We start from the raw sequence: 17,801 nt of genomic DNA, 5'->3' as shown, positions 1-17,801 counted from the left end.
TTGGGTATTCAACTTCCAAAATTGTGCCTTTCCTGCATCTGGAATATCTAGTTCTCATCCAAGCACAGCCCAGGCAAGGATTTTTTGCTAAACAAGCTTGTCTGTCATACTGAAACAAGCTTGTCTGCCATACTGAGACCTTAAGATCAAACAGTCACCCCTCTGTGAGATTCTCAAAGAAAGTTCTAGAACTTATGGTTGCCTCTTTCAAAGCTGTTCCCTTTGCTTAGTTCCACGCAAGGCCCTTCCAACACAACATTCTGTTATTCTGGAACAAAGCCTCTCCATCTCTTGCCTTCCTTGTGCTTTTCTCTATCCAAGCAAGGAACTCCCTAGATTGGTAGATTATAAATCCAGCATTAGAAAAGGGAAGGCCCTTTCTCTTGCAGGTATAACAAAAGATGCCAGCCTCACAGGCGGGGGTGGTGTGGTCAAGTCTCTCACAGTTCAAGGAACCTGGTCATCCAGGGAATTAAAGCTGCCCATCAACATCTTGGCATTTAGAGCGATAAAATTGTCTCTGCACCACTGCATTCACCTTCTCCAAGGACATCCACTCAGGGTGCATTCAGATATGGCAGTGGATTATCACAATCATAAGGGAGGAACTAGGAGCCTTAAAGGAAGTAAATCTGACCATCTTCTGGACAGAAAAGCACTGCCCAGCAATCTCTGCTGGTCACGTCCCAAAAGTGGAAAATTGGAAGGCAGATTTCCTGAGCCATCTTTGTCTTGGCCAAGGGACCGTTAGTCCCTCCATCTGGACATCTTTAATCTTTGCCAGAGATGTGGATAATACTGGCCATCAGGTTACACAAGTTGCCCCTGTTTGTGGCCGGGACCCAGAAATCCCTAGAACTGGCATCTGATGCTCGGGATAATCCCATGACTTAGTCCAGGTTAATATATGCCTTCCCTCCAGTGAGAATATCTGTTCTGCAAGATAGAAATAAGAAGAAAACAGTGATTTTCATGGTACAAAACTGTTCCTTAAAAAAAACTGTTACAAGACATACTCTTACAAGAGGACCTCCTAGCCTCTCCCAAACAGGCCAGACATGCTGTCCAGTGGCCCCCTGTGCCATCCTGCCCAGTCACTGGCTTTAACAGCATGGCTGGTAAAGCCCAGGTCTTGGAAAGGTATATCTGACTCTCACTTTGTCATTTTCTACATTACTCAAGGCCAGAAAAAACACTTCAAGAAAGATCTACTTCTGCACTTGGTGGTGCTTTTTCACACAGTTTGAACAAAGGCATCTCACAACCCTAGAGACTACTTAGTACTTTGGCTTTTCTGTAGTAAGGACATGACCAGAAGCATTCTTAAGGGCCATGATTTGGCCTTGTCCATCATACTCCAAAAGCTCTTGGCTTCTTTCTCTCTCTCTGTTTCTCATAGAAAATTTTGTTCGAGGTGTTTAACTGATCAGGTCCCCCTATTACAGCACTCTGTGCTTCCTTGGGATCTCAATCTGCGCCTCTCTGAGCATTCTTTTAACCCTTTAGGGAAATCCTCTTGGGTGATCCCTCCTACAAAGTGGCCTTTTTGATGGCTATCGTGTCTCTCAGATGCATTTAACAACCCTCTCTTGTAAGGAGCCCTTCCTAATCCGACAAAGGGGGTATCACCCTCCCAACTTGGTGCAGACATTGGCCTACGTTCCTTAACCTCTGCTCCCAAACATCCCAAGGACATTTGTGTTTAATCTGAAAGGTACAGCTTCTACATGAAAAACAGACTTTTTGTCCTACCACTAGGGTCTTGTGAAAGATATCCTGACTCCAGGTATACTATTGCCAGGTGGAAAAGACAACTCATTGTCTGAGCCTATACTCAAAAAGGTATGGTACCTCCTGTACCCTTACATGCTCACTCAACCAGATTGGTGAGAGCACCATCAGGTGGCTGTTGTTCAGCTTTGTAATGCCCCCACGTCATCTTCAGTTCCCACATTCTCCAAGTTCCACTGGGTGGATGTCCAGGACTTTGCAGGTGCAGCTTTCAGGTGAAGTGTTCTTTCAAAGGCACTCTGCTGAAATTCTGAGGTCTCAGAGTAGGAATAGGGTTACAGAGGTATTCCCAAGGGGGACATGTCCAATAGCTTTGCCAATGTCCAATCAACTGAAGGCACATCCTATAACCCAGGGTCTATGAATATCGAGTACTGTACTATATTCTAAGATACAGGACTTACAAGTAAGTCAAATTCCTTCTTTTTTTAAATGGTATGCTGGTCATTTTGGGGATGGGCTGCAAGTTGCAATTTGTGTTTTGGATCTCTTGTATGCCAGTGCGCCTTGTTTCAGTCCTGTGTTTTACAATGTAGTACACCTGAGGACAGCATAGCACGCTGATACGTTTACTTATCCTCCACACAGCTGAAAATGTATAACTGTCAGTTAATTTGTTTAGCTACGCAGTTTCAGTTTGTGCCTTTTGAAGCTTTGAGCGTGTTACATTTGTCATAAGTGCACTTAATAAAGATTGGCTTAATCAGATAAGAAAAGTGGGACATACATATCAACTTCTTTAAAATTTGGGATATTCTGTTAATAAACAGAACAAATATTTCGTGCTTAACTTGTTAGCAAACACATGATACCTATATGATAAGGTTTCAATCTCTTTATTAAATATTGATGTGATATAATGGAAAGGCTGCTCGCCACAGGTTAGGTTGTTACATCCTTGTAATAGTTTCATAATGTAATAAGTAACTGTATGTATACACAAACATACCCTTCCTGCACAGAATCTGAAGTTTTGTGAGACATCGAGATATCAAAGGAGCAAGGGCAGGGGAGGAGAGAGATTGCTGCTATCGTACACCACATGACCCAGATACCAGAAAGATTGCCAAATAAGAGCTGTGTTATCAGTTCAGCATTGCTGAGATGAACCATGGGATAGAGTGGGCAGGCAAGAATGCCTACATTAGAAACATAACACAAGGAATGATTTTACATGTTTCACTTTCTTCAGTGGCTGAATGGGCAAAATAGATTACACTGATTATAGCATTAGAATTTTTTTTTTTTTTTTTATGCCACGTTTGTTTTATAATGGTAAAATATTTTAAGCTCAAAGGCTAGCTGTAAAGGTACTTGTGAAAGAGCATTAATGTTTAAAGCACTTCTGAAGCTTTCATGCAAATAGGGACTTTGTGGTGGTTGCTATTAGCATAGCCATAACAACGTCCCGCACCTGTCAGTCCTAAGTCCTGATGATAGGTTACTTAGGTATTGGGTATAGCACTGTGGAATGCATGACTGTTCTCCACCACCAGGATGTGGAGTGTGCACTGTAATGGTTTTTCTGAAACCCTCTTAACTTTGGCATCCATATTTCAGTGTAGAATGTTTAGATATGTTTAGATTTTGTGTTTTATCTTTTAATTCTGATCATTAAAAAACAATAGTTAGAGAAGTCTGCCATCCAAATGCAGATTTCAGTAGCACAAAATAGAATAAGATTGCGTCCCTTGATTTCAGAAAATGGAACTGTTAGGCTGTGAGACTTCTAATGTCATCTTGTTCACTGGCCATTTTCACACAATATGGAATTATTTAGGTATAGGTGGAAGGGAGGAAAATGCTGTAGGCAAAGCTAAAATATTTGTGACCAGTACATTCTCTTCGTACTAAAGTTGGGACAATTCTACAATTCACTGGTACTGTTTGATCACCTGCAATTAAGAATACAACAGTTTCATGGACAGAAATTATTGTAAATCACAGATGGTGAACTTCACATTTAAACAATATAAGGCTTAGGGGATTTGCCCTGTCTATAACTCTGAAAATCTTTTTGTAACCTGAAGGTGTTAACTGTGAAAATGTGAATCTAGTCATCCTGAGCAGATGTGCGACTAACTGCCATGTTTTTCATGTCAAAGCAGTTTAACTTCCTACACTGAGGCAATTCTGCATTTGCCATATGCTACAGCTTCTCCCTTATGTGTGAGCTGTGCTGGTTGGGACTAAATACTGTGATTTAACATGAAAAACACATATTTACTTCTGAGAGTTGTTTGCATGCTGGCACTGAATAAATAAAGTGAATATAGATTGGTCCTGACCCAAATTGAGTTGTGGACATGTTTGTGTTAGATCACTACATGACTGTGTAGTAAACATAGCCTAGTTTGATAATGCATAAAATCACTAGCAAATGATATAGCACATTTTACACAGACAAGGTGGTTGTGTTAAAAGACTCCAGAGCGAGTTAAAAATGTGAAAAATAATGTATTTTTCCCAGCTTTACTAAAGCTTATGAAAATGATAACGAGTGGACACAATGTGTTATATTGACATTGTAATTTGGTCTTTGTATGGCTTTGCTGACATTTTGCTAATAATTCTCCCTTTGTGTCCAACTATGGCAATATGTAGAGAAGTAACTCATAAAAGTCGATCACAAGTTATCTTTTGATTTAGCCTGTGGTGATCAAATCGAGCAACTAGGACTTTCTGCTCCCTACTAGGGATGAGGTTTGGGTTCGCCCCTGCCACAACCCGAATCCTGCTATGAATTTGAGATTCATGGCCCTGGTGAATTTTTGTGCAGATTTGCTCACAGATTTTTTTTTTCAAACTTAAAGCACTGTTTGGATTTTAAAACTATGGCCAACAGGCTTAGAATAAGAGGGCTTTTGATTTAGCGAGCCCCCCTCACTTTTTTGGAAAATTAGTTTTATTATAGTTTTCATAAAAATACAGAAACAGAAAACACATACACATTTAAGAACAGCCCTGATAACCAGGCAACATATGACAAACAAGACCTTAGCACAAGGCCAACAGTATAGCTCAAAGGCTAATGTATGTGTTGCTGTGATAATAGTAAGTCCATTACATCTTTAACTCAAGCATAACCTGTTATAAAATTACTTTACTGACTCCCAATCCTGATAACTGTCTACTGGTCTATAGTAATAAACAACAGGCCCTGGAGATAATACACCTTTACTCGCCCAGATCAAAGGAAGCACCATACAAAGTCCCAAAATATCAACATCGAACTATACCTATATACAATTTGGCAACTACCTGGAGCCATTAGAATATACCAACTCAGTCAGATACTGTAGATGCACTCTTCGTTCACCCACCCCACACTTTATCAAATTTATTGGGTATTCCCCTACTAGTATATGTGGCTTTATCAAAAGGAATTGCTTTATTAATTAGTATCATCCAGGCCAGAGCAGCAGGAAGTGTAGGCTTTTTCCCAGAGAGAACTATTATATTTCTAGCATAGTAGAATAGTAAAGTCAAAAGGGTACGTGTTACACCAGGGCATCAACTAGTCCCAGGAGACACACTTCAATAGTGGGTCTAACACAGAGAGTAGTAAATTCCTCTATACATTCAGTATAGCCACACAGTCCCGAAAAATATGCATAAAATCTGCCCTGGGTAAGGTGCACCACCAGCAGCAGGACGACAGGGAGGGAAAATTCCAGCCAATCTGGCTGGAGTAAGGTATACAGTCAGGTCCATAAATATTGGGACATCGACACAATTCTAATCTTTTTGTCTCTATACACCACCACAATGGATTTGAAATGAAACAAACAAGATGTGCTTTAACTGCAGACTTTAGCTTTAATTTGAGGATATTTACATCCAAATCAGGTGAAAGGTGTAGGAATTACAAAGTTTTTATATGTGCCTCCCACATTTTAAGGGACCAAAAGTAATGGGACAATTGGCTGCTCAGCTGTTCCATGGCCAGGTGTGTGTTATTCCCTCATTATCCCATTTACAAGGAGCAGATAAAAGATCCAGAGTTCATTTCAAGTGGGCTATTTGCATTTGGAATCTGTTGCTGTCAACTATCAATATGAAATCCAAAGAGCTGTCCCTATCAGTGAAGCAAGCCATGATTAGGCTGAAAAAACAAAACAAACCCATCAGAGAGATAGCAAAAACATTAGGTGTGGCCAAATCAACTGTTTGGAACATCCTTAAAAAGAAAGAATGCACCGGTGAGCTCAGCAACACCAAAAGACCCAGAAGACCACGGAAAACAACTGTGGTGGATGACCGAAGAATTCTTTCCCTGGTGAAGAAAACACCCTTCACAACAGTTGGCCAGATCAAGAACACTCTCCAGGAGGTAGGTGTATGTGTGTCAAAGTCATCAATCAAGAGAACACTTTACCAGAGTGAATACAGAGGCTTAACCACAAGATGTAAACCATTGGTGAGCCTCAAAAACAGGAAGGCCAGATTAGAGTTTGCCAAACAACATCTAAAAAAGCCTTCACAGTTCTGGAACAACATCCTATGGACAGATGAGGCCAAGATCAACTTGTACCAGAGTGATGGGAAGAGAAGTGTATGGAGAAGGAAAGGAACTCCTCATAAACCAAAACATACCATCTCATCAGTGAAGCATTGTGGCGGAAGTGTCATGGCGTGGGCATGTATGGCTGCCAATGGAACTGGTTCTCTTGTATTTATTGATGATGTGACTGCTGACAAAAGCAGCAGGATGAATTCTGAAGTGTTTCTGGCAATATTATCTGCTCATATTCAGCCAAATTCTTCAGAACTCATTGGACGGCGCTTCAAAGTGCAGATAGACAATGACCTGAAGCATACTGCAAGAGTTTTTTAAGGGAAAGAAGTGGAATGTTATGCAATGGCCAAGTCAATCGCCTGACCTGAATCCGATTGAGCATGCATTTCACTTGCTGAAGACAAAACTGAAGGGAAAATGCCCCAAGAACAAGCAGGAACTGAAGACAATTGCAGTAGAGGCCTGGCAGAGCATCACCAGGGATGAAACCCAGCGTCTGGTGATGTCTATGTGTTCCAGACTTCAGGCTGTAATTGACTGCAAAGGATTTGCAACCAAGTATTAAAAAGTGAAAGTTTGATTTATGATTGTTAATCTGTCCCATTATTTTTGGTCCCTTAAAAAGTGGGAGGCACATATACAAACTGTTGTAATTCCTACACCGTTCACCTGATTTGGATGTAAATACCCTCACATTAAAGTTGAAAGTCTGCAGTTAAAGCACATCTTGTTTGTTTCATTTCAAATCCATTGTAGTTGTGTATAGAGCCAAAAAGATTAGGATTGCGTTGATGTCCCAATATTTATGGACCTGACTGTATGCGATGTAGGAATTTGCATTGGATGAGATGGTCTCTAGCTGAAACCAATTTGGAGAAATGAATTTCCCAAAGATCATCCTAGTCAACTCTGTCCAACACCCCCTCCTAAGCTGCTCTGGAAGGTGAGATGACCCTGCTGAAATCCACCAACAGTTGCTTATAAATAGTGGACAAAGCCTTGTCTAAAGTCCTTTTCATGATGCTCGGGAGGGAGAGTGAAACGCGTTAACGTAATTTCCGGTTTAACCAATTGTGTCTCTTCCTGTTTCCTCATGGAACGCATGCGTTCCATGAAGTTTCCTTTACTATTATCTACTGCCCATGTTTTCTTGGTTTTTGTGAGTATTTGTGATCTACTTCAATAAATGATCTTTGTAAAAACAATATTACACTACGATCTTCCTATTTTCATTTTGGCTGAGTCTGCTAAGGAGACGACTTCTGGATTCTTGAATTAAATGTTACTGCTGGATGGTACCCAAGACTCTACACTCACTCTTAACCATTAAGGCTGCATTTCTGGTGAGTGGGGGTGCAAGAGGGGAGAGTGGCACCTTGACACAGATGAGCACCTTCCAGCAATAAAACTAAGGCACCTGAGCACTTTTTTGAGCACCTTTGCACAGCTTTTTGAGCATTTGATGAACTTCATTATCGCATGCACATATTTATGAATTGAACTTTACTAGTGGAAGCATTTATTTATGAACTTATTATTTATATATATATATATATATATATGATTACATTGCTTATTTTGCACATTTTTTTATTGACCTATATATTATAGGGATTCTTTTGCACTTTTAATGCTGATTCACATTTTCCTAGCACGTCCATCACGTTATTTGTTATTTATTCCTTATAGCAAGCGCTGTTTTATTAAAGCGGAGTTCCGGCCACGAAAAAAAAATTTCAATAAAAATACCCCCCGGGACAGTCAGGGCTAGTACATTCCACAATGGATAGCCTCTGTACTGTCCCGGGTCACACTTACCTGCAAGAAGAAATACTTCCCTTTAAAATTTCTTCTCCAGCGTTGCCATCTCGGATGTGGGCAGCTGAAGCCAGCGCGATCCTCTTCTGCATCCTCTTCCGTGTCCCCTTCTCCCAGAATGCACCGGCCCCCGCTCGTCACTTCCGGTGTAGCGCCGCCCATGCCCAGAAGCTGTTTAGCAGGGAATGCGGCGCCGCACCGGAAGTGACGAGCGGGGCCGGTGCAGGCGCATTGATTCCTGGGAGCGATGACGTTCAGCTCCCAGGAGTCATTGCAAGCCGGAAAGAGACGGCGCGGGCTGCGGCGCAGAGGGAGGAAGTGGAAGAAAGGTGAGTGTTTTTCTACAATAACAAGGTAAGTAAAAAAAAAAGAAAAAAAAAATCGTAACTATCCATTTCTTTTTCAGGTGACAAATAGGAAGCGGATGGCCACAAAATCGATTATGTCGATTTTGTGGCCGGAACTCCGCTTTCATTTATTATTTTTTACCAAATTTAACACACCTGCTCCCCATTCACACCTGAGACCTTGAAACACTAAGGAGCCACATGACATCGGGAGGGAAAATGGCTAATTCGACCAAATTTGGACATGTTCATCTAGGGGGTGTACTCACTTTTGTACCCAGCGGTTTTGACATTAACGACTGTCTTGCGTTATTTTGAGGGGACAGAAAATTTACACTGTTATACAAGCTGTACACTCACTACTTTACATTGTAGAAAAGTGTCATTTCTTCAGTGTTGTCACATGAAAAGATATAATAAAATATTTACAAAAATGTGAGAGGTGTACTCACTTTTGTGAGATACTGTATGTAATCTTCTGAGCACAACTGTAGATGTAGTGATGGGGTGTGGGGCCCTACTGCCCCAGAGAAAAAGATGCATCAGAGCCTAACAGGAGCCTACTATACCAAAGCGTCGGCTGCATCATCATCTGGGAGGGTTTGCCACCTATGGGCAAACACCAGTTGCCCATCCGCACCCCTCACTTTAAAAGGAGGGGGTGCACAGAGCAGTCATAGGGGTTGATTTACTAAAACTGGAGAGTACAAAATCTGGTGCAGCTGTTCGTGGTAGCCAATCAGCTTCTAACTTCAGCTTGTTCAATTAAGCCTCGACAGAAAACAAAACTGATAGCTGATTGGTTTCTATGCAGAGCTGCACCAAATTTTGCACTCTCTAGTTTTAGTAAATCACCCTCATAGTGTCAGTGAATTGGAGGCTGTTGTAGTGAAAATATAGGGAAAGCTGACAAACTACATTGGGAGTGATTATACAATATTTCATTGTATAATATTAAAGTTTCCAGTAAAGAGTGACATTCTTTTTGCTAAATGATTGTCCGTTTATTGAGAAATCTATGTAACAGAATTCTTTTAGCTGTTTTTCCTTCCGTTTTCCAGAGATTAGCAATTTTATTTTCTTGTGGTTGTTGCACAGATCAAGGCTGGAGAGTCTTGCCTGGTGGTGCCAGAAGGGTTTGCAATCTCTTGTATGATCAGTAATGGTGTGTTGTGATGTGACACTGCTTATGTGTGCTCCACTCTCTAGTACTGATATCCTTGTCTCCCAGTGTACAGACATAACCACACTGTGATCTTACCCTCTCAGCACTTCCTCTGTAGCCTTCCTGATCCCTTTCTTATAGCTGAAATGCTCTGTGAGCACAATTCCCATCCAACGGTAACGTTACATGGCATTACCTATAGCTCCCCTCTCTAGCAAAGTGTTATTTTTCTTTGACTTTTCCTTGCTAGGCACATGTGAATGACTGATACTACGGACAGATTCTGTTGTGATAAGTGTAACAGTAGTAGTTATGTAATAGGAAACACAGAGTTCGAAGTCAGTAATGAAAGCATGAACTTTACTTTCTGAATATTTAATGCAAACTGTTGAAACTTTACATCTTTATTCAGATCAAGTTTCATAAAGAGGAACTCTAGTCTTAACAACCTTTGCTACAGTTTCTTATGCCTCGTTTCCACTGAGTGGTACAGTTGGGTTCAGTTCAGTATGGTTCGGAACAGTACACCTTGATCAGGCTTGTGTTTCCACCTCCAACAGTACTTCAACAGTGTAGCTCCACCCTGTTGGTACGGTACTAATGTGCTTGGTATCCCAAGGAAAGGGTCCCAAAAAAGTGGTACGGTTCCGAATTAGGGTGCCATTCACAACTTTTGACAATGGAAATGGCAAAAACCGAACAGTACCGCTCAATGGAAACGAGGCATAATCTACAGGTAATGTAATACAATTTTGTTTTATTTTGAAAAGTTGGGAGGGTTTTCTAATGTGCCCTAGAAAATAAGCTGCAAGTGACTATAATTACACAATCTTTTACACAATTATGTCATCATGAAGCACATTTTCCTGAAGGACTCTTTTGGATGCTTTTTATGAAAGCTTTTTTTAATTTATTTTGTTTGTAATTTATTTAAGGTTTTATACATGTTATAGCATTGGTAACAGAAGTAAAATCAAGAAGAGGAAGCCAGGGATTCAATTTGAAATTCATATGAAATAGAGAAGACATAGCATGCTAGGGTATGACAAGATGATACTGGAGATTCCACATACACTATATTGCCAAAAGTATTGGGACACCTGCCTTTACATGCACATGAACTTTAATGGCATCCCAGTCTTAGTCTGTAGGGTTCAATATTGAGTTGACCCACCCTTTGCAACTATAACAGCTTCAGCTCTTCTTGGAAGGCTGTCCACAAGGTTTAGGAGTGTGTTTTATGGGAATGTTTGACCATTCTTACAGAAGCGCATTTGTGAGGTCAGGCACTGATGTTGGACGAGAAGGTCTGGCTCACAGTCCCTGCTGTAATTCATCCCAAAGGTGTTCTATCGGGTTGAGGTCAGGACAGTTGTTGTGCAGATCAGTTAAGTTCCTCCACACCAAACTTGCTCATTCATGTCTTTATGGACCTTGCTTTTTGCACTGGTGCACAATCATGTTGGAACAGGAAGGGGTCATCCCCAACCTGTTCCCACAAAGTTGGGAGCATGAAACTGTCCAAAATGTCTTGATATACTGACGCCTTAAGAGTTCCCGTCACTGGATCTAAGGGGCGAAGCCCAACCCCTGAAAAACAACCCCACCCAATAATCCCCCTTCCACCAATTAATTTGAACCATTGCACAAAGCAAGGTCAATAAAGACACGGATGAGCGCGTTTTGGGTGGAGGAACTTGACTGGCCTCAACCCTGCAGAACACCTTTGGGATGAATAAGTGCGCAGACTGCAAGCCAGGTCTTCTCTCCAACATAGGTGCCTGACCTCACAAATGTGCTTCTGAAAGAATGGTCAAACTTTCCCATAGACACACTCTATATACTAATCACAATGTATAGTGGTTAGAGCCCTAAGTGCAAATATTATCCTCCTGCAAAGGGGAAAATGGGTTTTAGAGTATTTGTAGTGCCAGATACATTGAATAGATCTAACTGTATGTCTTTTTTTCAACTGGCTAAAGAAAGCTGCCGGAAGATTTCCTGGGGTTATGGCAGAAGGGTGCGGATGCAGGTTAGGGAGTGATAAAGAGGGACCTGGCCATCACAAATTCAGGGGAATTTAAAATGGTCCTAACGAAAGGTTTCTGGCAGTAGTTCCCTTTAAAAACTACCTGCACCTAATCGGAAAAGCATTTGCGTTAGTGTCAGTAATGTACCAACACATGTGGCAAATTCAGGTCGTTTTTAAATCTCCCCATTTAAGAATGTATCTGTATGCCAGCAACAGATTTTTTTAAGATTTACTTAAACAAAGCACTAACAGTATTTAAGACCAACACTGGGCTAGCATTCGGAGGTATGCTAGTAGAGAGGGCCATGCCCATGCTGGGAAGCTGTCATCCCCTGTCTCATTTAGCTCTTGGGCCAGGAGATTCTCAAGTAAAAGCTAAATATAAGCAGAAGTGCTGGGAATGCCCATATTTAGGAAATTATTTGTCAATGGGTAAGCTGAGCCTGCTGGGGGAACTAAGAGACTAGTTTGAGTGACAGTGCACAGTAGTGGGCGGATTCAAAAGCAGCTATTGGACTGATTAGCGGCTATGGGTCTCCTCACTCCCATGCCCTGTCAAAAGTGGAGCAGACCTGATGAGGAACTAATCTATTCTTTAACCACCAGGCTCCCCGCACCCCTAGTATTGGCCAAGTTTGGCCAAGCACTTGTCAATGTAAAGTGTGCATAGACTGGGTAATGAGGGTGGGATTAAGTGAAATAAAACCAAAAACATTTCCAAGCCCAACTTACTGACCAGCCTGCGACCAACCGAATTGACCTGTCTAGCAGTATGCGTTAAAAACAGGGTTTTAGTTTGCTCACATTTGCAAATACATGCATAAGCTAAAGGCCCTGTCAAGGTAACACATTTTCTAACTTGAACTTCTAAGAGTCTCCACAGTGGAAGCACATGCATTTTAATATATAGGTGGAGAGCAGGTGAGCCAGAGGGATTAGATGCACTGGAAAAGGGGTGTCCAGTGTAAACACTCCCATCCCAGGGCAGACACATTTATGTTCCTGTCTATGATGTGAGTGGTATCAAGAGAAGGTTTGCTTCAGAGTGACTCCACCTCTTGAGATAGCCATGTCTGCACCAGTCAATTAGTAGTACCAGATGGCAAATGACATGGTATCTTGTAACCCCCCTTCACGTCGGGCCAATTCGACATGCAATTTTAAACCCGCCCTCAGTGTGAACATGGGCGTAAGGTCAGGTACAGCTAATCCTCTGTATTTCTTGGGGAATGACAGAAGGTCTCTCCTGTGTACCCATAAAACAGAGCTTTTTGTGTCCAGGGTCTGACCTGCACAGCTATGATATTAGTGGGTATACTGTTTTTTTTTTTAATTCTTGGATGTATGACCGCAAGAACTACAGGGACCCCATACATTTTTTTCCCTAAGTTGTTTTTAATTTTATACTGTTATAAGTTGTGGTCAAGTTTAGATATAAATAGTGCTTAGCATAGCTTTTATAACCTTTTTCAGTGTGGTGTTTTAAGGGATAACTCCAAACTGTTCTTTAGATAGATGAAACTGTTGGACCTTCTGAGAATATTACTTTAAATACAGTATATCTCTCTTTTTCTAAAAGTTGAAAAGTTGCCATTGGAATAAAATACATGTATCTTAATAAAGTTCATGAATATGTAAATATACATCACTCCTTGTAGACACTCTAAACTAGACCATCCCCTCCCTCTCTAATAACCAATCAAACACCCCATCACCATATTGGAAAAATAGTGAGGAGGCGTACCATCTCTAGACATCTTTAGGAAATGTTAGAATTTACATATTAGCGTAAACTGAGTTTTAAGCCGCCCCCCCCGGGTGCTCTTGAAGACACCATTGGATGTCTCCATCACCTTTAGGAAGCTTACGTTTTGTGACAGTGAGAGTCACTGTCACTATATAAATGGGTTTACAAAGGACACGGGGCTCTCAAAGAATTAGTTTGAGAAGCGCCCACAGATGTTCTATAAGCAGAGAAAATTCTATAGATTGGGGGCTGGAAGTTATAAAGTTCCAAAGAGTATTGGGTGGGACAGCGCCTTCAGTCCTGTTTCTGGGCTTTGGTAGTTGCCTACAGCCTGTACGAGTGCACAGGTGGTCAAGATTGTTATAAGCCAGATCTGGGCATAGCTTACAACAGTTGCTGTCATTTGTAGACAGAACCCTGTCAGGAGACCTGGTTGTTTCTGTCAGAGACTGCATCCCTGGTGAGGGGGACTTTTTGCCTGAGGGACTGGGAAGGCCAGGATGGCTATGCAGGCCTGGGAGACCAAGAGGCTAGGAAAGCAGAGGTGTCTAGTGAGGCTGGAGGAAATCCAGAAGTCTCAGAGACCGTGAGAAACCCTGGGGGGGGGGGGCTAGAGAATCATATTTGGAGGCCAAGAGTGGGCCCATGTAGCAAGGTACTGCAATCTGGGCTGAGTAAGCCTAAGAGCCAGATGGCTCTGTATTTTTTTTTTTTTTCATTTTTTTTGCTGAGTGAAGTTAAAACCCCCGAGTTGGAATCCTGGATGGACATTTTAATTTTTGTTTAATAAAAATGAGCTAACAGGCCCTTAACTATAACTCATGTGTGATGTGGATTTACTGTATGAAAGCGCATCTGCCACAAGAGCTAACCGCCCCTATATCACAGTATATACTTTTAAGAACTGAAAACTTTAAAGGAAAAATGCACTTTTAAAATGTATTCGATCCTATAAATTTATTATGGAAAATTTAATTTTTGTTGTTATATCTTCTTTTCAGATCTCTTTGGCCCAGCAACTTTACTTAAAGTGGAGTTCCACCCTAAAATGTAACTTCCGTCCATCTTCTTGCTCCGGGTCACCTGAAAAACAAATGGATAATCGCAATTTTTTTTTTTTTTTTTTACTTAACCTTGTTTTAGAAGATAGTAGTATACTTTCCTTACTTCCTCTTCCTCCCTCGGCGGTCACGGCGAGTCGTCACTTCCTGGCTTGCAATGATTCCTGGGAGCTGAACGTCATCGCTCCCAGGAATCAATGTGCCTGCACCGGCCCCGACGTCCGTTCTAGTGCAGGCTTCGTCATACCTTGCTAAACAGCTTCCGGGCATGCCCAGAAGCTGTGCAGGGATGACGCTGCAGCCCCGGAAGTGACGGCGGGTCCGGTGCAGTGCATCGTGGGACCGAAGAGGACGTAGAAGAGGATCCCGCTGGCTTCAAGCTGCCCACACCTGAGATGGCAGCGCTGGACAATACATTTTTAAGGTAAGTATTTCTTCTTGCAGGTAAGTGCAACCCGGGACAGTTCAGAGGCTATCCATTGTGGATTGCACTAGCCCTGACTGTCCCGGGGGTATTTTTATGTATTTTTTGGGGTTTTAGGTGGAACTCCGCTTTAAGTTATCTTGCAAACAAAAAGAAAAACTGGGCTCTGTGCATTTATTTATATTACCTTTAATATAATTAATCCATCAATATGAGAACAGTGGCAGATTCTATCTTCATTTGCATTGGATTACATTTGGCAAAATTTTAAATATGATGGAAAGTGTTTATACATACATACAGAATATTTTAGATACTAGTTTCATTTATACAACTCAAATCAAAACATCGTTCTCATTGTGGTAAATTTGTCCGAGAGACCATGAATGTAATCTCACTGCAGAATAAAGTGCAGGATTGTGATTCTTCTCTGTGGTTATTGATTGACTGTATCCCTTGAGTTCTGCCTATCCATATTTCATGTGCCCAGCAGCTGCAGGTAAGGTTGATGAAATAATCATTGTAGCTCTTGCTGGGAGATGCAAGGAAGTGAAATCCTTGTCTTGAAACAGACTGAGGTCAGATTTGCTGTGCCACTGATGAGATTTTACATTTATGAGATAATGATGAGATTTATGTTTTAACTAATCCTTTAACAAACTATTGAATGGATCTCAGGGGAGGCAAGTGGTGCTGTGCAAGTAGGAGCTGGCATCTTAGATTGCTTGCTACAACTGCCTTTTTTTGTTAGACAATTGCTTTACCGTGGCCAGAATAAGAACATTAAGGTATAATCATGTTTACCTGTTAAAAAAGATATAGGCGTGTTCCTAATAAGCAGTAAATGATCTTTAAAATAAGACCTTATAGACCCCTGTAGTTGCAGGTGCTGTGGAGTAAATAATCCTCAAAACTCATAACAGAGGCTCTGAAGTCTGGTTTCAGAATTGTTGTTCATTGCTAAAAAGTTTTGCAACACTTGCTGTTTGTTTATATTATAAGCCATGTCCCTACTGCAAGAAGAAGCAAGGGGTGATGAGCAGTGATTTCAGTGCATCTGCCACATGCCCAGAAACTAGGGGAAGGCTAAATGAGTAAACTTCCAGGTGATTTCCTGTTCCCTGGGAATCACAAATGTCATGTACAGCCTGTCATATAAGTGAATGGCTGTGTGCAGCAATACTCTTGTTATCACTAATGCTTCCATGCATCAACTTTTACCTGCTTCATACATGCATGCACAGGTCAGACAAATTGCTTTATCTGTCTTTTATATATGGGTCCCAAACACAGAATGTCCTTTTCACAAAAGTCTTTTCTTTTTTTTTCTTTCTTTTTTACCAGAGCTGGCACTGTTCAGTGGTCGGCTAAGTTTATTTTTTTTCCTCTAGACACATACCGTATATAAAAATATAGGCTTGGATCCAGTGGGTTCAAACCTATTTTTTAGAAGGTGATGATGGTAGTGATTTGTGACTTGAAGCATCAAATATTTTCTAAAGTTTTTTTTGTCTCTCTTTTAGGTTACTACCCACGATGCCTTTGTACAAAGACTCGCAGAAAAATCCAGTGTACACAGAGTTTATTTCCAGACTCTTAGAAGAGCTGCACTTTCACAGCGAAGACCTTGAGTTTCTGAAAAATACATTTGCAAGCAATACATTGTCTTCATCATCGTTTTAACCCTGCCTGAATAAGAAGATCCTTTTGTTGGTTTTGTGATATTATTAAAAAGTAGAAAAACACATTTGTCTTCGATTTTATGAATTTAAAGCACCATTATTAAGTATCCTAGGGGCCTCCAAATGTTTTAATACAAGGGGCACATCATATAGTTTACATATATTTGCGTGCCAATAAAAATCAGTTTTAGAAATTAACGAGTCACCCCCTACTAAAGTAATTTATTAGAAAAAAAAAATACTGATTTTAACTTGTAAGCAACAAGTGTCAGAAAAAGGCTTAGTCTTTAAGAGGTTAAACTGCCCTCACTTACAGACTGAAGTTCATTCCTTTGATCTAAAAGAACAAAATGATACATTGTAAAGCATTGTGTTTATAGTTATCTGGCAGCCTCAGCAATGTTGATAAACTCAGCTGTGAGTGAGTAGAGAACAGCCCTGTATGAATTGAGGAAAAGCCGTTTTAAGATCGTGAGGGGGGGCTGAATTAAGATCGCGATTTTTTAACGATTAATCATGCACCTCTACCCCCTACATCAGGATCCCTCCTTTCATCAGAATTCCCACCGGAGTACTTCATTTACACCAGAGGTGATCGAATACCACCAAAAGAAAAATCTATTTGTGGGAAAAATACATCAATTTTATTTGGGTACAGCGTCGCACGACTGCGCAATTGTCAGTTAAAGTAACAGTGCTGCATCTCAAAAAATGGCCCGGTCATGAATCGGGGTAAACTTTTCGGAGCTAAAGTGGTTAATAGTAACACAGGGAAAGTTGTAATACAGTATCCCACAAAAGTGAGTACACCTCTTACATTTCTGTAAATGTTTTATTATATCTTTTCATGTGACAACACTTTTGTTGGCAGTGGTTTAGACATTAATGGCTGTATGTTGAGTTATTTTGAGGGGACAGCAAATTTACATTGTTATACAAGTTGTACACTCACTACTTTACATTGTAGCAAAGTGTAATTTCTTCAGTGTTGTCACATGCAAAGATATAATAAAATATTTACAAAAATTTGAGTGGTGTACTCACTTTTGTGCCACATGGTATTTGCGCAGTGGTCTTTCAAACGCAATTTTTTTGGGGAAAAAATACACTTCACTGGATTTAAAAAAAAAATGAATTACTACAGTTAGCCCATTTTTTTTATATACAGTGGGTACGGAAAGTATTCAGACCCCCTTAAATTTTTCACTCTTTGTT

At 40.9% G+C, this 17,801-nt stretch overlaps 1 protein-coding gene across 1 annotated transcript in view; it reads left to right on the top strand.

Moving 5' to 3' along the window:
• The window catches only part of RPAP2 (RNA polymerase II associated protein 2), a 133,300-nt gene extending 116,651 nt beyond the window's left edge, over positions 1 to 16,649 (top strand). The window contains exon 12 of the mRNA XM_082266134.1: positions 16,428 to 16,649. Coding sequence (XP_082122260.1) covers positions 16,428 to 16,587 — 160 coding nt within the window. The 3' untranslated portion in view covers positions 16,588 to 16,649. The remainder of the gene's footprint in view (positions 1 to 16,427) is intronic.
• Positions 16,650 to 17,801: the final 1,152 nt, after the last annotated feature.

Source organism: Pelophylax lessonae (assembly GCF_965119305.1).
Source record: "Pelophylax lessonae genome assembly, chromosome: 8".
Classification (NCBI taxonomy): Eukaryota; Metazoa; Chordata; class Amphibia; order Anura; family Ranidae; genus Pelophylax; species Pelophylax lessonae.
Note: the sequence above shows the minus strand (reverse complement) of the source record. Positions and strands in the feature narration are given on the sequence as shown.